General features: G+C 49.5%; 1 protein-coding gene and 1 long non-coding RNA gene across 2 annotated transcripts in view; one reads left to right on the top strand and one right to left on the bottom strand.

The window, feature by feature from the left end:
• The window catches only part of LOC100147796 (solute carrier family 25 member 37), a 39,294-nt gene extending 21,361 nt beyond the window's left edge, over positions 1–17,933 (bottom strand). Inside the window, exon 1 of the mRNA NM_001127287.1 lies at positions 17,724–17,933. Within this exon, the coding sequence (NP_001120759.1) occupies positions 17,724–17,933 (210 nt within the window). The remainder of the gene's footprint in view (positions 1–17,723) is intronic.
• LOC106990930 (uncharacterized) overlaps positions 9,701–23,050 on the top strand; it is a 41,946-nt gene continuing 28,596 nt past the window's right edge. The window contains exon 1 of the long non-coding RNA XR_003588077.3: positions 9,701–17,308. This is a non-coding gene — a long non-coding RNA (uncharacterized LOC106990930). The remainder of the gene's footprint in view (positions 17,309–23,050) is intronic.

Genomic DNA, 23,050 nt, shown 5'->3' on the forward strand with positions numbered 1-23,050 from the left:
ACAAATAAAAAGTTACAAACTAAGGGGGTGACAGAGGATGAAATGGTTGAAATCGACTCAGTGGACATGAGTTTGAGCAAACTCCAGGAGAGAGGGAAGGACAGGGCAGCCTAGAGTGCTGCAGTCCCTGGGGTTGCAAAGAGTCGGACACAACTGAGCAACTGAACGACAACAGCAAACCATCCTGAAGTAAAGGACAAGGTAAAGATGCTGTGACAGCAAAGGCAGGGATCGAGTTTAGGTTCGAAGGTCCCGGAAGCAACTTTGAAGGAGTGACTGGAAGCCTGGGGGAGTCACAGGAAAGAAGCATGGAAGAAGGGGGCCATCTTGCAGGTACCTGCAGGTGGGATGTGAACAGAGGCCCCGAGGAAGGTGATGTCACTGCAGCCAGCTGGATGCCAGGAGCACAACGCAGCCTGTGCTGAGCCCTGAAAAGAGGACAGTCAGCTGATCGTCTATGCAATGTTTCAGTCTCTTTGGTTCTGATCTGAACACAAGCCACGGGGAGTGATGGTGTTCCTGTCACCGTGATGGGAGTGGCGGCAGCAAGCCTTCCAAGGTAAGAAGTGGCCCCTTCATCCTGTCATTCCCACCAAAGTTCACCCAAAATGCCCCGGCTGTCTGGGCTCACCCATCCTTGCTGCTGGCAAAGCTGGGTGACCGTGGCTGTGCCGGCTGACCCCTCGATGACTCAGCTTCCTGGTAGTGAGCTCATAAAACGGCCCAGGCAGGAAGGAGTCAGAGAGCTATAAACAGAGCCTTCCAGAAGCATCGGCTACATGGCTCCCCCCACCCCGATTCCACGGTGGGACTGTGGCCATTCAGCATTTCTAGAATTATCTGAATGAACAGTTCACAGTCTTCTAGTGTTGCAGTTAAAGGTTTCAAGTAAATTAAATAGACTACCATTTCTTGGCAGATACCCTAGGAAACAAGGTCCCCCAAAAGTATTTGGGCATCTAGTTCTTTTCCTGCTAGCTCCCTGGTAGAACTCCAGGGTGTGTGTGTCGGGCTGTGGGGGGGTCGTCCTCCTAGCTTCCTCCTTCAAGCCGAAGGGCTTGTAAGTCTATACTTTACATTCCAAATCAAAAGACAGTGCCCAAAGTTACACAGCCCATGCAAACAAAGAGTAGAACTTTTGGAACTAGCAGCCTCCTAAGAAACTATGTAGTTTTAGTTCCATTTTGCCATTTTACAGATGAACAAACTGAGACTCAGACAACTGAAATGCTTTCTAAGAGTCTGGTGGGCTGGTGGGCTTCTGGTTATCACAAGCTAATTAAAACTCACCCTAAAATGCAAATTTAATGTTCTGTGTGTGTCTCCAGAGAAAGGATCCATTTTGCTATGTTTTTCCTCCTTTCATGCCCTGCCCTCCATACTCAAGCTCTCGGTTGGCAAAGGTTCTTCCTGTCCCTTCAACTCTGGCTGCTCAGAGAGGATCAGAAATCTGTTTTCAATTTAAAAGCCACTTCTAGTAAAAGCCCAGCTCTGTAGTTAACTTTCGTTTTTTCAGGTTCTGAAAGGGAATTTCAGAAATTTTCTTATGATTAGATTATCAGAAAACTCAAAAGACCCTGGAAGAGACATTCAAGAGGAGGTTAAAGTGAGAATTTTTACACCAGGTCAGGGGAAGTGTCACCGGCTGGGCCAATCACGGATGCCAGTGGAGGGAACCGCACTACCTCCAAGGATAACAGATCCCATGGTGACAAACTGCAGTGTCAACTCCTTCTCCACCTCCTTCTGAACCTCAAAAGACTTTCTCGGAGGCAAAGAAGGAACTAGGAGTCCCTCTAACTTGTCAATGTATTCCTTATTATTACTCTGTCTTTTTTTTTACAAAGAAAAATTGCTAAAGCTGACATTCTTTCTTTTTTAATCAATGTCTTTTTCATCTTGCTTTAGGTATTTTAAAAAATTGAATTATAGCTGATTTACAATGCTATTTAATTTCAGGTATATAGCAAAGTGATTCATATATATATAATTCATATATATACATAAAAAATACTTTTTCAGATTCTTTTCCATTATGGGTTATTATAAGGTATTGAATATAGTTTCCTGTGCAATGCAGTAGGTTCCTGTTGTTTATCTGTTTTATATATAGTAGTGTGTATCTGTTAATCCCAAACTCCTAATTTATCCCTTCCCCATCCCCCTTCCCCTTTGGTAACTATAAATTTGCTTTCTTTGTCATTGAGTCTGTTTCTGTTTTGTAAATAAGTTCATCTGTAACATTTTTTTTAGATTCCACAAGTGACATCATATGATATTTGTCTTGCTCTGTCTGACTGAGTAAAGCTGATATTCTTGCTGCTCTGAGGACTAATTATAAATCTTCAGTCATTTTCGAAATTTATTTAACGCTTCACACTTCCTGGCATAAATACACTCATTAATTCGGTGATTGAGAAGCCAAGATTCTAGGGAAAACAGTTTTTCAACACACTTACACTAAAAGAGAGTTCTCTAGTCTTTCTCGCTCATTTTAGGTTATTAACCCTTTCACTGACAGCCCCTATTCCAGCAGGGCATCTTCTATGGTTTAATGTCCACCAGATCCAACTTTTGTTTCTACCCCAACTGTTTCTCCTGGGGAACAGCTCGGCATTGTTAAGCAACACTGAAAAAGGCCCACGCACGTCCTCCTTCAAAACACCCAGCAGGTTTAGTAACAAAGACCTCAGATGCCAGGGAAATCCACAGACACAGAAAGAGAAGGCTGGCGTTGGGGTCGGTCAGTTCTTGCCCGTGTCACAGGACTGGTCTTGTGGAGAAACAGGACTCAGCTTTTAGAAGCTGGGAGATCCAGGAGCGTTTCTCTCTTAACCTGGACTGATACGGGCACCAGAAGGAAAATCCTCAAGAGCAGCAGCTTCCAGTCTTTATCAGAATCACTGGAGGTGGATAGACAAGCCCCAGGAACTGAACTCTTTGCATTTAGAGAAGGATCCACCAGAGACAGAAGGACTCAAAGAAAAGAGAGGGCAGGGAAAAAAAAAAAAAGTCCAACTATTCAGCTGCCTTTAAAAAGTGACAAGGAAGGGCGACCCTGGTGGATCAGCAGTAAAGAATCTGCCTGCCAATGCAGGAGACGAAGGTTCGATCCCTGGTCCTAGAGGATTCCACACGCAGTCAAACAACTACGCCGGTGTGCTATAACTACTGAGCCTGTGCTCTAGAGCCCAGGAGCCACACCTACTGAAGCCTGTGAGCCTAAAGCCTGTGCTCCGCAAACAGAGAAGCCGTTGCAATGAGAAGCCCAAGTACTGCGATTAGAGAGCAGCCCCCACTTGCGTGACCAGAGGAAAGCCCACGCGGCAGTGAAGACTCAGCAAAGCCAAAGATAAAGGAATAGAAACATTTTAATGTCATTAAAAGGAAGTAACAAGGAATGAGGCAGGAATCTGAGTGTCCATCCCAGGTCCCCGTATGGGGCTCGAGATTAACTTCCGTCACCGCCACGTTCCTCTCATCACCCTCTAAACTGTGATCTGGGCCTGAAAAGGTTACTCAGGCAAACCCTGAACCTCCCTAGATCACGTGCCTGTATTTAATTTTTAGCTATTTGCCTGGCTGCTGCTCCAGCTGGCATTTGCTACTCATGTCACCCATCCGTTAGGAGCCGATTATGAGCAGACATGCCTGTGACGTGACAGCTTTCCTCCCTTCCTCTGTGTTATTGACTCCTCTGGTTCTCAGCTCTGCAGGCAAAGTTCCCACCAGGGGGAGGCTGGGCCTCCCTGGATGCTGCCAAGCAGTCACTTGGTGGTCAAACAGTGAATTAAAATTCAGAATGCAGGGGGAGGGAAGAAGGAGGAATTTCAGAATGGGGGGCAGGCCCTGGTGTGACCCCCTCCCCACCTCCAACACAAAAACTTCCTTGGCTGATTCCGTGGGCAGAAGGCTCAGAGCAGAAACCCAAAATCAGAGTGACAGGGGAGGGCACAGGTGTTCTGGAGATGGCCAGGCACCCTGGGGACAGGCTGTGACATTCCAGGGGAGAGGGAACTGTACAGTTCTGTCCTACCATCTATATCTCCTTCGGTCTAGATACAGATGTTGGTATATTATTTCTTCCAGGGCCCTTTTCCTGATCGCTCTTGACAAGGTTTGGTTTCTGTGAGAAGAGACTCATCACCCCCCTCCAGGAATAATTCAATGACACCTCTGTCCTCCTGGCAGACAGGGGACTTCTGTGGGGACGGATCTCACAGGCAAGAAGCCTCCAGGCTTCCAGTGCTTGGCACATGTAGTCACACACACATGCTCCCAGTTTTGAATTAATATTGTCATTAAAATGAAGACTAGGGGATGATGCTGCACTTTTACACATGCCTTTTAACTTTCTCGGTAGAGAAATTCCATGAATCAGGCTTATGCAAGCCAACACTTAGCAAACAAGCCATGAAAACAGTGACTAAGGGAAGAGAGCTGGTTCTACAGTCCATGACATGCCCTGGGTTCGTCCTTATTTCTCACTCATGTACACACACACCAGCATCTTCTTTCCCTTAGAAAGGCTTCCCCCTATTTCTTCAGTGTGGCTTCTGAGATCTGATCATCAGGCAATCACTCGTTCCTCTAATTCAGACTGGAGACAGCCCTGGGACACCCATGGGATACCGCCTCTATTCCAGGGGAGCAGAGCACCCCACTGCAAGTCAGAGGCAGGGCCCTGCATGTTTCCATTCCTAGCAAGTTGGCTGGCAAGCTTCCTGCAGCTGCCAGCACCCACCCTCACATCCACCTTCCACACCATCTGCCAGGCCCAGGGCAAGGCAACACGCCAGCAAAACCCCCTCCCTGTGGGCAGTGTGAGGAAAGGAAGACCAGGGACCCCAGGACAAAGGCATCTGTGCCCTACCTCCTTCCCTTCTTACTTTCAATAATCGGTGGCCATGAGTAACCATAGCACACAGAGCAGCAAGGGACCAAGGTAGGTAAGGGCATCAGCAGATACAGAGAGTCATGCTTCAGGATGATCGGCCACCTTTCTCAGTCCCCAACCTCACCCACCTGCCACTCAAGGGGACAGACTCACCTGCAAAATGAAATGGAGCCTCTAAGGTGATAACCCCACAGAGATGAAAGGGAGGGGCCCCCACTCCCTGGAGGAATCCTTAATCACTGGCCTTAATCACAGAAGTTGTATGCAGGCCTCTCATCGCTGGTCAGACATCATCAATTTTAAATGTATTTCTGAGCATGCCCCAGAGTATAATTGGCTCTTCCTGATTACCCAGCGAAAGAGGTGGTGGCAGACGGCCACCCTGGTCTTTATTCAACAGATGGGAGACACAGAAGGTAAGGAGAGAGGCTAAGTGCCCAAGGCCATGCAGCTGCAGCGAATCCTGCAGTGGCCGGAACCAGAGCCTGTATTTTCCATTCCAACTAGCTAAACCTACCCCTTTAACAGGATCCCAGTTTGATAATAAATACCACGGCCTGGCACCTGCAGAGAGCTTTATACTTTGTAAATGGTATAAAGGTCTGTTGACTGCAAAACAGGCTGTATTTTCTTACCACATGTATTAAGTAGAACTGAAAGGGAGGTGCTGCGGGCATTGTTACTCTTCCTTATTTGAGATGAGAAAACTGCAGCCCTAGCAGACCAAGGAACTATGATGTAGTACTCTTTCCACAGGTCATTTTTAGGCTGTCTTTTGGAAAGGAATCCTTAAGCTAATCCAAAATCAAGTTACTATACCGAGTCCAACTTTGACTCACTGCTAAAATGAGAATGTGCCATAGCAGCTGCAGTTTGCTCCAGAGAAAGAAGCCAGAGAGAACCAAAAATATCCTATGGCAATAACCATTTGTGATCATCCCCTTGCCCTACATATTGGAACAGGAGACCAAGGAACTCCTACCTACAAGTTAGAGCTCCGAGTTCCAGGCTAGACTATGACTGTTTGCCAGAGCTTCCTCAGCTCCAGTTTCTCCCTCCCAAAAATGCAGCTGGGACCCCAAAGTCTCCTCTCAGAACCCAGCTCAAGGGCTCTGCCATCATTAACATGAGTCTACATCTCAGCACTTCACATGCTTGCTCCTACCTGATTCCTTTCCTCAACTTGCCTTTAACAGGATCCCAGTTTGGTAATAAATACCATGGCCTCGCACCTGCAGAGAGCTTTATACTTTGTCCATGGTATAAAAGTCTGTACCAGTACCTTCAGTGCTGGTATAGCAGAAAGAGGCGCAAGTTCCAGGCCATGTTATTGTTCTGAAGCTTAGTTTTCTCATTTATGAAATGAGAGACTGTGGGTACCTTTTCCTATCTTCAGAGGAGAGCTAAGAGGATCAAGTGACAGAATATAGGTTAAAACAACATGAAAATAATGCAATATAGAGTTACAGCATCAACATACAAGTATAAGCAAGCATTCAAGCAATACCACTTTCTGGGGGTGGTCCAGTGGTTAAGAATTCACCTTGCAATGCAGGGGATGTGGGCATGATCCCTGGTCAGGGAATAAGGATTCCACATGTGGAGCAACTAAGTCTGTGTGCCGCACAACTACTGAGGCCATCTGCCACAACTAGAGAGCCCATGCATGGCAACGAAAGAGCCTGCCTGATGCAACGAAGATCCTGTGGGCGTCAATTAAGATCCAATGCAAATAAAAAATGAATTTAAAAAAATCAGTCTAAAAAAAGTAGTAACACTTTCAGAAATGATAATAGGAGCTAATAGAAAGTAAGAGCTTACCACTTACCACTGACACTATTCTTAACATTCTAGTTGTAGCATAATTCATTCTCATAGCAACACACTATGAGGTGTGCAGTGTTTTATTCCCATTTCACAGATGAGAAAAATAAGGCACAGAAAGGTTTCAGCAATTTGTCCAGGCACCAGTCAGGCAGTCTGGACTCAGGGCCCATGCTGTTAACCTGACAGGCCCTTAATCATTCAGCATATTACCTCTGATACAATCTGTCATTAGTGGGGCCTGTTGAGGTTTGGGCTTTCCTGGTGTCTCAGAGGATAAATAATCTGCCTGCAGTGCAGGAGATGCAGGTTTGATCCCTGGGTCAGGAAGATCCCCTAGAGAAGGAAACGGCTATTCACTCCAAAATTCTTGCCGGGAGAAATCTATGGACAGAGGAGGCTACTGGGCTAGAGTCCATGGGGTCACAAAGAGGTGGACATGACTGAGACAAGCCACCTGCAAACGTGATCCCACCTGGGCTACGCAACAGCCCTGTCCAGTAGGTAAACAGATGATGTCAGTCCAGGCGACTAATAATAGTCTATGAGACACAGAGACACCAAGCCAGAGAAATAACTCATCCAGGTTTCCAAGCAGATGAGTGGCAGGATGGGGACTTCAATTCATGGGGCCTGACCCCTCCACCCCCAGCCTAGTGCCCTTTCCAGGGGTCCCAACACCAGCACAAGTCTGACACACATGCCCCCCTCCCCAGCGCCTACCCACAGCAGCATCTCCAGGGAACAAAGGCTGAGGCCACACTGAGAGATACATCAGGGGCCTCTGCCACCAGACCTCAGGGGACAGCGCCTTTCTGAGTCACTCACAGGATTTTGTGTGTGATGGATCCGGAGGCTTGTGGCCCCAGGGGACATCCTCTCGGGGACACAAAGTGGCAGTCCCTCCACCTGACCCATGGTGGCCAGACATTTCCTAAACCTGTTATGCAACTTTTGCTTCAACCAAGCTGCTGCTGGGATTTCACTCTATTTCAACATGTTTTGTTTTCTCTTCAGAGAGAAAGCACGAATGTGAAACCAAAACACTTCTTAGTGACCAGACAACGGCCCTTCCCGGCAGGCTGGGATTACTGGGCGGGGAGGGGGCGGGGCAGGGGGTTGGTTCTCAAAGTTACCTTCTGGGAGCCAATTTCAGCTTCCAGAATGACTAACAACCGCAGGGGTGAGGAAGAGGATGTGTGTGTGTGGTGGGGGGTGGGGCATAGTACAACTGAAGGCCACTGTTTCCCAGAGGGGAAGGAGCCAATTCAAGAGCGCCCGGCAAAGAGCCCCCAGTGACACTGCCCTGCCGGCCCCAGAATTTCAAGATGGCAGGCTGAGCCCTTCTGAGTTCACACACCCCGGCCCTTGCACCCATATGGAAGTCAATATCAAGTTGGGTCATTCTTCTCCCCAAAGTGAGCTGGTCTCATCCCCTAAGCTCAGGGTCTAATTACAGGGAACAGGCTCTGGAAATAGGAGCCAGGACTTATTTTGGTTGCCTGGTTAAGGAGAGCCCACAGTCAGTGTGCACGAATGAAGTGGGTGGCCAGATGAATAAACAGCCTCATCAGGGGCTTGTGGGTTCCACCACAGAAAACGGACAGACAAAGGGGCTGAGAGAGTCTCTGTGTGGCCAAGGACAGTAGGGATCCCAAACAACGCTAAGCAAAACAAAATAAAAACTAGCACTTGTTTAACAGCAGGTTTTAAAGCACTTCCCCCACCCCCACCTCACATCTCTTTAAAACAACTGACTCATTCAACAAAGAGTCACAGAAAACCTTTATGTGTCTCTGGAGAGTAGGTCCGAGGGGGAGAGGGTCTGGGTCTCAGCATGCCACTCAAGGTAGTCCAGGTTTATTCTGAAGGCAATGGGGACAGCCATGTGGTATCAGGGGGAGAGAGACACTACTGGAAGTGAACTGAGACAATGGGGCTGCAGCTCAACCCCCTCAGGCCCCTCTCAGGCTCTGCTGCACCACGGAGAACAGGCTGGATTTTCAGTTCCAATCAGCTAGCTTCGCCCCTTTAACATGATCCTCATTTGATAATAAATACCATGGCCTGGCACCTGCAGAGAGCTTTAAGCTTTATAAACTGTGATCACTACAAACCTGGTTGCAAACTGTGATCACTACAAACCTGGTTGCATTTTCTTCCAAGACTCAATTAAGTAGATCTGAAAGGTAGGTAGGATGAGTATTATTACTCTTCCCTGTTTAAGGAGAGAAAACTGGGGATGAGCAGGATCAGCTAAGAATTTAGGATTTGTGGGCATTCATTCAACAAATACTTAACTGAGCACCTACTATGTGCCCCGAACTGTTTCTGGCAAAGGGAACACCCAAGAGAACAAAGGAGTCAAAAATTCCTGCCCTTTGGGAGCTGACATTCGAATGAGGGAAGACAGACTGTGAAAAATGGAGATCATATTACAACTATGAAAAAAATACTAAATTATGTAAACTTATACGTATTAAGTTAATGGTATTGTGGGTTACAGGGTAACACATGCTGTGGAGAAAAGCAGGTCTGGGCAGAGGGGAAGTGCGAGCAACAAAGGAGGGGAGAGAAGGGGCGGGTTTATCCAGTTGTGACTCTGATCAGGGAAGCCTGCAAAGTACAGGAGACAGCAGCAGAGTCCCCTGAACCAGCAGGAGGGAGAAGAAAACAGACCTAAGGAGGCTCACAGATGCAGGAGTGGACAGGTCTTGGAAGCATATGGGAGAGGGGAAGGGGGGCAGAGATGGGGGAAATGCTGAAGACCATCCCCAACCTTCTGAGGAAGGGGGCCCAGGCCAAAGGGAAGACCAGAGGAGAGGGTAGGATGTCCATGATGGACGCTAAGGCAACCAACTGGACATGTCTCCAAGGCAACAAGATACCCAGCTCCCAGACAGACCCGACCAGAGACACAGATGTGCAACCCGTGAGTTATCAGCACCCAGGGAAGAAAAGAGATGTGTCCCGAGAGACAAAAAGAAGGTGGAGGACAGAACTGTGAGGAAGACCAGGAGGCTGCCTGTCATCAAGAGAGACTGGGAAAAGGGTAGCTGAATTTATTAGCCAGGAAATCGCTGGTAGCCTAGAGGGGTTTCAGCAGAGCGGTGGGTACAAAGGAAATCAACCCTGAATAGTCACCGGAAAGTACTGATGCTGAAGCTGAAGCTCCAATACTTTGGCCACCTAACACAAAGAGCCGACTTACTGGAAAAGACCCTGATGTTGAGAAAGATTGAAGGCAAAAGGAGAAGGGGGCAGCAGAGGATGAGATGGTTAGAGAGCACCAACCCAGTAGACATGAATCTAAACAAACTGCAGGAGACAGTGACTAAATAGAGGCAAAATGCCAGAGGTCTGGGGGGAGGGGGGAGGTGCCAAGGGGAGGAGGCAGAAACTGAGTGTCAACCATCCTTTCCCAACATTTGTTATTTTAAGGAGGAAGAACTCTTGGGGCACATGGGGTCAAGGTGAGCTGCCTGGGGTTGGTTTGTTATTTAAGATGAGACAAGTATGGATCCAGAAATGCTCTTAAGAAGGAACCAATGGCTGGAGATGGGGATGGGGTAGAGGCCAAGATACTGGAACTGGGTTACTCAAGAGACAGATGACCAAAATAACTATGACCGTGACCTTGAGAACTTAGGCACCAGACACTGCAGCAAAAGCTTTACATACGTCATGCCCACTTGATTCTTTCAATAAAAAAGAATCTCGGTCTTGGGATTCATATTCCCAGTCTATAGACAAGGAAACTGAGCTTAGAGAGGTCAAGTAAGATGGCCCAGGTGAAGAGTCAGGATTTAAACCCAGGTGTACATCAGTGGTTGCTACACCCACTGATTCTCCTTAGACGAAGGAAGGACCCTCTTACTTTACAATAGGAGAAGGGGCAGGGGTTGGCAGGCTAGTAGGAAGGACAGTTACAGGAAGAAGAATTGGATGGAGTCCGGGTTCCTCTAGGAACAGAGAACAAGATACCACACAGGCTGAAAAAAGTGGAAGGGTGGGAGTCTGAGAAGCAAGGTAGTCTGAAGCAGCTGCTGAGCAGGATGGAAGCCGACTGACCAGAGCACAGGGAAGGCCAGGCTGGGGCCCCAAACGCTTGGCACACAGGACAACAGTGGACGCAACGTGAGGGTTTCTCCCAAAGGGCTGGGCTTCCCTGTGGGCACTGGGTTGCTGGGGATCAGATGTGGGCAGGCAGGTGTCGGAAGATCCCAAGGCAAAGAAACTATGGGCTGGGGAGTGGCTGCAGTGATGGGCTGTGGGGGCCAGGCTGGATGAGGAAGCCAGGGATGCAATGAGATGAGACAGAGAAGAGGTGAGAGTCTTCACACAGCGTGACTATGAGAAAGCTGTGGCCAGACTCTGAGACGTCTGAATGCACGATTTCAGGGGCAGAAAGGTTCAGGGCCAGGACAAGGCCCTTAGAAGTAACAGCCATGGACCTGAGTGGCGTAAAGAATAGAGGGGTTTGGGACTTCCCTGGTGGTCTGTGCTTCCGTTGCAGGGGACACAGGTTCGATCCCTGGTGGGGGAAGTTCCACACAATGTGCAGTGGGCAAAAAAAAAAAAAAAAAAAGAATGGAGGCACTTGGATGTTAGTCAGGTGGTGATCAAAATGGAACACTCTCAGGATGATAATAGAATTCAGGATGGACGAACAGTCTGTGAGCCAGATGTCAACATCCAGAGGATGAGGGAAAGTGGCTGGATCGTGTTGTTGTTGATGATGGTACTGAAGCTGAAAGGTCCCACCCAGAGGACAGTCCTAACAGGAGGTAATGATAAGTGCTGTAAGGACTTAACCCTCACAGATACCCAGGACATCAGTACCATTTTTTCCTTCTTTTATAAGTGGAGAAACCGGGCAGAGAGGTGAAGACATTTGCCCCAGGTCACACCCAAGTGGGAAGCAGAACCACAGTCTGGCTCAAGAGTCCCTCCCCCCACCCACCCCGCCATCCCAGTGGAGAAGAAGGTGAGTGGTACACAGGGAGAAGAGGACCAGACGCCGGCGGGAGTGGATGGCAGGAGCCTCAAAGGGAAGGGAGAGCTTGATACGGTGAGCAACAGTGGGAGGGTTGCATCCCAGTGGAGAAGAAGGTGAGTGGTACACACGGAGAAGAGGGACAGACGCCGGTGGGAGTGGATGGCAGGAGCCTCAAAGGGAAGGGAGAGCTTGATACGGTGAGCAACAGTGGGAGGGTTGCAGGCCCAAGGTGCCTGGTTTAAACTAATGGGAATCATCTCCACCTGAGAGGCATCAGGGAGAGGCCTCAGGAGAAGCGCACGATGTCTATCGGCACAGGGAGGAGGAAGGAACATCCAGTGAAAATGTGAAGGAGTCAATTACAAGGAACTTCCCCAGGGTCCAGAGGAAAAATAAAGAAGGAAGCCAGGGAAAGTTGGTTCAGGAAAGAGAAAGCAGGAAGAAAATTAGCTTCTGCATTTCATAGATAAGGAAACTGCCAGAATTCCGAAAAGCTAAGTGTCCCACCCAACCGGTAAGTCAAAAGCCTGGGATCTGAACTGCCCCAAACCAGTTCTCTGCCGCTGAGAATTCAGGCTCAGAAGGAGTCTGAGGGCACGTTTGCAGTTAAAGTGATTGGAGGAAGCTTCCTATGAAAAATGGCAGCAGTGAACATTCCAAGGTGTTGGCTGGGAGAGGAGGGCAGGCTTTGGGTGAAGCAGAACTCACAAGGAAGATTTAAAAACAAAAAGAAAACTCTCTGGGCAGGAAAGCTTGGGGACCAGGGGAGACAGGAAAAAAATCAGAAAGTTCGGGGGTTCAAGAGAGACTGCCAAAGGCTTCCTTGAACACAAGCAAGCCAGTTCATCCAGGGCGTCAGGGAATGCCAGAGGGGTCCAGACCCCAAGCCTGTAAACAAAGGAAAGCAGGACTCGAGTTTGGAGACTGGTCACCACCCTAAAGATCGAGGGGACAAAGGCCCTAATCAATGAAAGGGCCACAGGTGGCTAAAACGTGCCCAGGGGCAACCAGGAAAGGCACAGGATGCCCACTCCACAGAGTGATGCCCTCTGCCTCACCTGACAAGCCCCCTACCTCAAGGGCACGGCCCCTACCCCTTGTGTGCCCCAAGGCGTGATTTGAAAACTGTAATTGAACCCCCCCTCCAAGTTAGCCCCAGTGCTTCCCCCTATTGAAGATCTGAGGCCGCCTTGGCTGCCCGCTGTAATCTCAAGGGCTATCCCCTCCAAGCCCTCTGCCCTGGCCTTGCCCTCCCCCATTTCTGGACAGAGGGGGCCAGCAGCAGGCAGGAAAGTGGCCACGTAGGGGCCAAGCGCTATCTCTGGAACCAGATCCCTGCCCCCACTCCTCCAGCAGACCCCAGGCCTGGGCATCAGCACGTGGCCTGGGCATTCATGAAACGAACAACAGTACAGAAGTTCAAGAAGAATTCCTCGCTGGACTCCACGCCACTCCCAGAGCCACCTTACAGAAAAGTGCTCCTTCCCACTGAAGGAGGATGGAGAAGAAGGGAAGGGCAGGATCAGAAGGAGACTGAAAAAGCACTGTACTTTTGTCCAAGAAACGAGAGCAACTTGGGATTTCACACTCTTTGGAAGCAGAGTGGCATCTCCTGAGCTGTATGTGGTTTTGAAAGCACTGGAGTGGGTAGGAGGAACGCTGGCAGCTGCCTTCATCACCCCGTCCCATGCTGAGGACCCTAGCAGTCTGCTTGGCACTGTGGAGACCAAGATGAGCAAAGCCAGAGGTGGAGGAACGCTGAGCTGCCTGGCACCTGCCCGCCTCGCTGCTGCTGCTCCTCAGAGCTCAGCACTGCCAGGGACGGAAACCCCCGAGGCCAAGCGAGGCTTCCAACTGGCTCGGCACCCACCAGCTCCTAGAGAGACGGCTTAGACTCAACCAGCTCGCCGGCTATCAGTGCCCTGCCATCCGGCTGCACCCTAGCGGGGCAGGAGGGCTTCCCCCAGCAGAGCTTAAAGGGACTGCGTTTCCCTGACAAGCAAAGCAAGAGAAGGGTCAGCGGAAGATCTCTCGCTTCAAATCTTTCCTGTTTCCTTCTGCCCCTGCTTTCGCCACCGCGAGACGCGGGGCATGGTCGGAGAGCGGTGTGCCTAATCTGGTTGGAATTTCCTCCTCCACCCACCTGGCATTCTCCCCACAGTCCTGAGCGCTCCGGACCAGGGGTTCTCACGTCTATCCCAAGTGCTGGTCTAGGCGACCACACCATTGGGCCCTCTGGAGCACCAGGGAGAGAGAGGCGTATGGCAGAGCTGCTGCAAAGCCCCAGCTGGAATGGAGCAAGTCATGGCGACCTCTGGGTGACAGCCCTACAGGGTCCCCTCACTCCCTCCCTTGGGACCACTGCAAGGTCCTGGCAGCCTGCCCCTTTACAGATGAGTAAGCAGTCATATGCCACTAATGTGGGGCCAAGGGAGAGAGAAAGACACAGAAAGGAGGGGGAAAGTTGCCAAAAGTCTTCTAAATCCCCACTTAAGAATCACAGGCTGTTGACTGCTGGAACTCGAGAGGTGTTAGTGATGATGACGTTCAGTGTTTTCTCAGACTTTTTGGCCTAGCCAGAGGTACACTTTGCACAGCCACTCAGAGAACACACATATACACAACCCAGACTGTCACAGAGCAACAGTACTTCTTACTGCATGCCACACATGCTTGTATTAATATTTTGTACTCTCACCAACCTGGCTTTTTAAGAATGTTTCTCCCACTAATGGTCACCACCCATTTTGAAAAATGCCAGTCATTAAGGTGACATTGGGTGGAGGGGATTTCACAGAAAAGTATATGCACTATTACAATGTGAAGCATTCGCTAGGCTGACTTTCCACATGTAAGGCACAACAGAGCAGCTTGCTGGGCTCAGAACTGAAAGTGACCAGTTCTGAGCACCATGGTCCACACACCATACAGGAGAGAAAAACTGGAAAACACAGGCCCATCCAACACTCTCACTGAGTGTTTACAAGATCAAGGTTAAAAATGTGTGCCTTATAAAATACAAGAAAAAAAAATTTTTTTTTCCTTTCAAGAAGGAATTTTTTTTTTCCTTTCATTGATTGGGCTGCAAGTGTAATTAATTATTTCAAGTTGCAAGTAATATAAAAAAAAGACAATGAGTATTCTGTGTTCATAGAAAGGGGGACAGGTGAAAAATAGGAAATATTAACTGGTCCATAACCCCCATTTCACTAGTGACAGAACAGTGCCTAAAGAATGAAGCAAGTTAGGGGCTGGGCTTGAACCCCAACCCAGGGCTCCTGACTCAGTTACTCACAGTCTCCACCATCCCATCCCTGTTATTTAAGAAGAACACAGTGAAGGTCTCCCCAGGTGGAGCGTTTCCCTGTCTGAAGCATGGATGGTCCCTGACATCTCATGTTGGACACCAACACTTATGTTGGTTTTAGCACACCTCTGTTGCAGCCTTGCTAGGGTCACACAGCGAGGCTCATGCCACTTAACTCTCTCTGTGCCTTTTAGCCCCACTGCAAAATGAAAAGAGTAATCCAAGGAAACTGTAGCAAAAAAAAAAAAAAAAAACCACCGAGAGGTGCTTTAAAGCCAAACTGGTATGCTCAAAACCAGAACCCCCAAGGGTCTTTATTCAGAGCCAGGATTATAATCCCAGAATCTAGAAATTGTTCCTGATTAGCTAACCCAAACCTGTATTTTATTTATTATTTTTAAAATTTTATTTTATTTTTTGGCTGCACCACACAGCATGTGGGCTCTTAGTTCGCCAACCAGGGATTGAACTTGTGCCCCCTATGTCTGAAGCACAGTTAACCACTGGACCACCAGGGAAGGTCCCCCAAGCCTTCATTTTACAGTCAAGTTCCACAGAATGACTTGCCCAGGACAGCTAAACCAACTCCTTCGACCACACACATGACATTAACCTGTCCACAAGTGAAAACTGCTACAGAAAGCAATACCAAGTACATAGTAACAAGTGGATCAAATCATGCCAACACCTAGAGAGCAGGAGGGGCAGGGAAGAGACTAAACATAGATCACACAATTCAAACACACGCAATTAAGCCCTCTGAGAGGCTTCCCCAGTGGCTCAGCAGGAAAGAATCCACCTGCCATGCAAGAGATCCAAGAGATCTAGATCCCTGGGTCAGGAAGATGCCCTGGAGAAGGGAATGGAAGCCCGCTCTAGTACTCTTGCCTGGAGAACCCATAGACAACGGAGCCTGATGGGTTACAGTCCACACGGTCACAAAACAGTCAGACACGACTGAGCGACTTAGCACGCACACAAGAGTGTCATGCTGCATAACTAACCCTAAAAACAAGCTCCAATGATGCCTTGAACCAAACTCACAGCAGAGGTCAAGAGCCTCAGAAGTGGTCTAGTTCTTTGACGGCTCATGCCTGCTCAAATGACATCTCCCGGCTCCTAATCTTCCCACACTCTGTCCAAGGCACTTGAGACAACAGCTTCAAATATGGGGACTTTTTATTACATGTGAAGGATTATTTCCTATACAAATGCCACCTGGTGTCCATCCAGGGTCTTTCTTGGAGTGACTTTGAAAACCTAAGAGAAAAAAATCTCCCTGTGGCCTCCATAACCCTGGCAGGCAAGGACCGTTCCTTTAATCTCCCTCTGGCATGCCGGAGAGCAGAGGGGTGATGATGACTCAGACCCAGCAGCACAACATAAGACTTGGGGCTCACCTTAATGTGAATGCCCATGGCCTTCTCTCCGGACAGGTATCTGTCCAGCCACTGACTGCCAGCTCTAAGAACTGCTCAGAGCAGGAAAACCCTCTGCATTAGACATTCTGGCCTTCCCACCATTCATGTGCGGCCAGCATCAGAAACGAGATAAAGACGCTAGTTGGGGAACTCTGTTGGGTCTGCCTTCCAAGGTAACTGCCACCTAGAGAAGTCCCCAAATCTCCGAAGCACACCGGGGCTGGAGTCGGCGGGTATCGGTGGTGCATGAGCCCTGGCAGGCTAATCCAGTTCATCGCTCTATCCCTCAGTTTCTTCATGTTAATTTCCACGGCTGCTGTACGAATTAGATGAGTTCTGCCTACAGAACTGCAATGTATCAGTAATAGTATTACTTCCCCGTAGCACTCTATCCCCGGTCATTCCGTATCCTGAACAAGCTGACTTAGTGCAGCTCAGACAAAAATCCGCCTGGTTAAAGCTGCCTCCTGACAGCAATGCATTTAAAACTGCCCGGGAAGCGAGGGCAAACTGAACGCCTATTACACAACCCATAAGAAAGGCTACATAGCACACGCTCTGCCTGCCTGCCCGCCTCCCTGCAACAGAAGAAGGCAAATGTCACTGTCTCACTGCCTCTCAGCTGCTCGGCTGCCAAAGGGCGGGCGGCCTGGCCAGCCGGGTCGGGGCCACGTTTCTCGGCGCGAGTGTGGTTAGCGCTCCCGGCGACGAGCCCCTCGGGGACGGCGCACGTGTGTGGGAGTCCCGATCACCCGGCGGCGGCCAGCTGACGCCACTCGTCGCGGCTCGGACATCGAGCACGCCGGTGGGAGCCGCGACGAGCCGGGACCGCAAACTCTCCGATCGCGTGGCCAGACGTGGTAAGACTGCTCACAGCCATACCGGCCGGCTCCGTCTGGAGCCCCGCCGCCACCGCCGAGGCCAGCGGTGCTCTCCCCTTCTCCTCGTCGGCGGCAGAGCCGCCAGCAGCCTGGGCCTGGAACTCGGCGGGAGCGGCGAAGCGGGGCGCCGGCTGGGGCACCCTCGTGGGCGCGCGAGGGGGGGGGGGGTGGTTTGCCCTCGGGGGCCCAAGCGCACAGCGGAAGGAGCTACGCGGCGCACTCCCAGGCGCCCAGGCTGCGCGCGCCAGCTCCCGGTGGGACCTAGGAGATCCGGGGGCGCCGCGGCGCTTAAGGGGAGCGCGGTTGCGGAGGGCTGCTTCCAGGCGGCTCCCGCGCGGGATGCATAAGCACACGCGTGCGCTCGCTCCTTCTCTAAAGTCTCCTGGAGCCTCACCTTCACTGAGTCTACCGGGTACATGACCGAGTGCTCCAGGATCCCGGCCATCGCTCCGGCTGTCATGTGGGTGGATAAGGAGGCGCTGGTCGGCAGGTTCTCATAGTCCTCCGACCCGGCGTCCTTGCAGCCGCCGCCGCCATCTCGGCTGTCCCCATCCATCCTGCGCGCCCCAGCCTGGCTCCCTACGCCGCCACGGCGTAGCTCCATTCGCCGGCTCCGCGCGGCGCGGGAGGCTGCAGGAGGCGGGCGGGGCGGGGGAGGGGGCGAAAAACTTCACTTCTTTAAAGTGGGAACCACCTCCCCGGTGCTGCGGGGCCTGACGCCATGGCGGGCTGGGGTGGAGCAGAGGGGCCCGAGACACCAATCACTGAAAAAGAAGAGACGGGCTCCGGCCGCGCCATTGGTGTGCAGGATAGTGGGGACCCGCCTCCCTGTGTGACGTAACGGTCCAGTGCAAATTTCCAAGCTACAGGATGGGGGCGAGAGGAGGACGTGGGGTGTCCCGGGAAGTCGTCTTACCTCCTGGTGGGGTGGTGCTGCCTGGCTTGGAGCAGGCCAGGGGGGCAGCTGCTGGGAAGGGTCACCCGGATCGCAGAGGGGGAAGTGCTTGAGGCTGGAGGGGGATCCGGAACAGCGGCCAATCTACCCACAGAGCCCGGGGTTTTGTTGCGAATAGTATTGCTCAGCAAGCTTTGGCATTCCTCGGGCCTGGAGCAGGGAAGTTACTGCGAATGTCATTTATAAAAGAGCAATTATTGTGGCTGGAGGAGGAGTGGGGGCGCACGTGGGGGTGGATGGAGTTCCAGAATTGAGGACCCACTGTGCGATACGAGGGATGCACCTCCTTTTCTGCAGCACAAGAGCATGTACCATGTTGGGAACAAAGTGAAATCTCGAGATCCTGCCCCAGGCTGCTTCGTTGGCTCGAACAATAAAGTTTTTCTTTCTCAAAAGAAAACACGTGATTCATAGAGCAAAGTTTATTCCTCCTTATTCTCACAAAGGGGCTAAAGCCACACAGCCCTGGACTTGTGAAGATGATAAGTGGTCACCAGGATGAAGCCCTTCTGAATGGGCACCTTCAGCACGTTTTCCTGGGGCAGGAAGGGCTTTAAAAGCCTGGCATCACAATAGAAAAGTGACGAAGAGAGTAAACTATTGCAGTATTGCATGTGCCTGGGCTTCCTCGGTGGTGCAGTGGTAAAGAGTCCACCTGCCAAGCAGGAGACCCGAGTTCCATCCCTGGGTCAAGAAGATCCCCTGGAGGAGGAAATGGCAACTCACTCCAGTATTCTTGCCTGGTAAATCCCATAGACAGAGGAGCCTGGGGGGCTACAGTCCATGGGGTCACAAAGAGTCAGACACAACTGAGCAACTGAGTGTGCATGTATAGTTCCTTAAAGACTCCGGTCTTCTAGTTCATAAACTCATCCCAAGCTATTAAAAATATCTTCTTAAATAAAGTGTAACCCAGGTCACTTTAAAGTGAAAGTGAAGTCGCTCAGTCGTGTCAGACTGTTTGCAACCCCATAGACGGTAGCCTACCAGGCTCCTCTGTCCATGGGATTTTCCAGGCAAGAGTACTGGAGTGGGTTGCCATTTCCTTCTCCAGAGAATCTTCCCGACCCAGGGATTGAACCCGAGTCTCCCGCATTGTAGGCAGACGCTTTACCGTCTGAGCCACCAGGGAAGCCTTAGGTTACTTTATTGTAACCTAAATAATAATGTCTTCTCCATCTGGGAGGAAGAGGGAGGAATCAAAAATTAGGGGAGTAACCTGTCTGTTTATCTAAGGCTCCCTGAAATGTGCATCTAAATGTGCATGTTCTGGGCTTGAGATTTGGCTTGAGCTGATCAACTTTTACTGCACCTTATCTGGAGAAGACTGCTAGTCAGGAAAGCTGTTCCTTGAGATATGAAAGGGTGGGGGAGACCCTGAGGATGCTCTATCTCCTCCTTGGCCTCACCCTGGTCCCAAGATTCGAGTCACAGTCACCTAGACAGCTCCCCGGGATTTGAGATTCAGTGATGTGAACAATGTCAATGGAGGCTTCAAGACCTAGGGCACTGTTTCTGAATTTTCAGTAGCTGCCAATAGTTGCTCCCAGGAGAAGTGCTAACGATGGGATAGGTAGAAACAAGCTCTGCATTTAGTCATGCCTGGAGACATTTCCCTGCTTTCGCTAAAGGTGATTTTCAAGAAATGTTGGTCAAAACCTGTTGATACTCATTTAAAAATAGATACCCTTTAACCAGTACGTATTAACTCATCATCTCACTTCAGTGACCAACACTCTGAAAATACATGATGCTCTTCAAAGCATTGTTCATTGTATTAAATAATTGGAAACAAGCTAAGGGTTCAACTAGAGAGGAATAGCTGAGCGATTCACTGTGTTAGTGAAATATTATGGGGCCATTAAGTTGTGGTTATGCAACAACATGGGAAATAATTATCATGCAGTTCTAAGTAAGAAAACAAAGCAGAGTTCTATGAACACTACATTCACCAAGATGTAAATACGCACATAAAAAGACTGAAGCAGTTATTGTGATAGTGATGTAGGATTACAGTTATATTTTCTATATTTTTCAGACAAACAATGCTTGTATTGTTTCTGTAATTGAAAAAAATATAAAGAATGAAAGTGGATCCTTCTTTGTAGGATCTAATCTCTCGATGGATGAGAAAACCCCTGAACTTTGATTGGTGGAGAAAAGTCAGCCCATAGATGCTTTAAAGGACTCTTGGCATTTGTGAACATCCTCATAATCTTCAGAGACATACAATTTTTTAATAATTTCATTAAATGTTAAACCAAAGCATTTAGAAAATCTTCAAAATATTTATTATGAATATTCAATATTTTTTCTCACCAAATGTGGTCATTATAGTGGTTTGGCCCTCAATACCTTAAACTTCTCCTTGTACTGTAGTGGTCAGAAAATTTAAACCACATTTCTTGCAGTCAAGAGTCTCAGTTCAGTTCAGTTCAGTCACTCAGTCGTGTCTGACTGTTTGCAACCCCATGAATTGCAGCACTGCAGGCCTCCCTGTCCATCACCAACTCCTGAAGATCACTCAAACTCATGTCCATTGAGTCGGTGATGCCATCCAGCTATCTCATCCTCTGTCGTCCCCTTCTCCTCCTGACCCCAATCCCCCCCAGCATCAGGATCTTTTCCAATGAGTCAGCTCTTCACATGAGTGGCCAAAGCGTTGGAGTTTCAGCTTTAGCATCAGTCCTTCCTATGAACACCCTGGACTGATCTCCTTTAGAATGGACTGGTTGGATCTCCTTGCAGTCCAAGGGACTCTCAAGAGTCTTTTCCAACACCAGTCGGAGTCTAGATATGACTTAAATTCTGACAGCTGAACTAGAGAGTTCTGGGAGGTGGAAGGCAGATAGAGACCACCATCCTGCTGTTTTGCTGTTGTATGCGGCCTAGCGAAATCCTAGACCCTTGGGTCAGGAGCAGTTGGGGTGGGCAGTGGCTTGCCTATTACAAGAGCATCACAGTGTCTGGACCCCAAGTTCATGGATGTTGAAAGGCAGTTTTAGCGGTAGGAGTGGCAGCAGGGAAGGTGGCAGCAACATAGCTTCCATAGGTGGCCTCCTATGCCTTTGAGGATTCGGTGGGGCTTCCCTTAGGAAGCCAATTACAAGTCGTGAGTTTGAGAGTCATCTCTGGAGACCCCACCTAGGTTTCCCATTCAGCAATATTCTGTACAGTAACAAATGGGCATCATAAAGAGGGAGGTATCTCTGGATGTCAGAATACAGTGGCCAGCCCTGGTGCTCGACCTCTGTGGAAGGCCTGCTGGGAGACGGGTGACGTCCCCAGACACCATGGCCCGATGCTCTGGCCCCACTGCCAACAAGAAGGGAACATCACAGGGATGCAGGGACAGAGCAGTGATCCTGCCCTGTGGGGTGAACCAGGAGACTCGGATGACTTGCTGGTTCCAGCTGAATCTTAGGTGAAGTTCCTGAACGTAGAAGTTCTGAAGATGTCTTTGGTTCCCAGCTGCCTTCACCCAACTGGGAGTCCACTTAGAAGCAGGAAGCCACAGAGAATGCAGGGGGATAGCACTTGAGTTGGAATCACAGACATGTTCAAGCTTGGGTTCCACCTCCGACCAGTTGTGTGACTCTGGCCCTTTTGGTTGACTTGCTTCCATACCTGCTGATGATGACCATTGCTGATTAACACATTATTGTTATTCAGTGGCTAAGTCATGGCTGACTCTTTGTGACCCCATGGACTGCAGCACACCAGGCTTCCATGTCCTTCACTCTCCCAGAGTTTGCTCAGACTCATGTCCATTGAGTTGGTGATGCCATCCAACCATCTCATCCTCTGTCATCCCCTTCTCCTCCTGCCCTCAATCTTTCCCAGCATCAGGGTCTTTTCCAGTGAGTTGGCTCTTCACATCAGGTGGTCAAAGTATTAGAGCTTCAACTTTACCATCAGTCCTTCCAGTGAATATTCAGTGTTGATTTCCTTTAGAATTGACACACAGTGAACGAAATACAGAAACAAAAAATACAATAAAGGCCTACAATGAATTATACATAATTTGAGGGTGTTTGGAAGAAGGAAGACAGAAAGGAGTTAATGCTATACAGGGAAGACATTCAGGCTTTCTCCAAAATCTTGCTTTTCTCACAATAATTACTCAAGTCTTGTCATCTACCTACCCACTCATGCAACACACATATATATTAACACTTTGCCCAGAATTTAGTCAATGCAGTGCCCTCCCCTGGGGCTCTAGAATTCCTCTACCAGGGGCAGGTGGCGAATTCCTCTACCAGAGGCGGGAGGCAGGGGAGGGGTGCATGGAGAAACTACATGGTGGGATGTCTCCTAGAGCATAGTGTGCTGGATACCTGGTGTGGCTGTGCATTTTGCTTTTTTTGGTTTTGCAATGTGCACTCCTCCACATTTTCAGTATTTTTAAGTCAAAAGTTTATGTTGGGACGGCTGAGAGGGCCACTAGACATGCAGGATCCCTCACTCATTTACACACCTGTAATCCCAGAAGCCCTTGCTTTCCCAAGGACATCACTGTCCTTGCTGAGGAAGCAAAGACTGTCCTAAAAGCTCTATCTGCGATTCGTCCTTAGGGATGTGTCTCCTCTTGAGACCGAAGAGGAAATGGAGACAAAAAGCTAGTCTTGTTCTGGAGCCCTCCCACCAAATAAGAAAGGGGTGAGGGCAAGCCTCCAGGCACAGAAGACACAGAGCTGCCTCAGTTTACTGGTCTTCCTTTTATAAAGGATGGTGACAAGAAAGGGTCAGAGCTAGCGGTTTAATTA

The sequence above is a fragment of the Ovis aries genome, chromosome 2 (assembly GCF_016772045.2).
Source record: "Ovis aries strain OAR_USU_Benz2616 breed Rambouillet chromosome 2, ARS-UI_Ramb_v3.0, whole genome shotgun sequence".
In the NCBI taxonomy this organism is placed as follows: domain Eukaryota; kingdom Metazoa; phylum Chordata; class Mammalia; order Artiodactyla; family Bovidae; genus Ovis; species Ovis aries.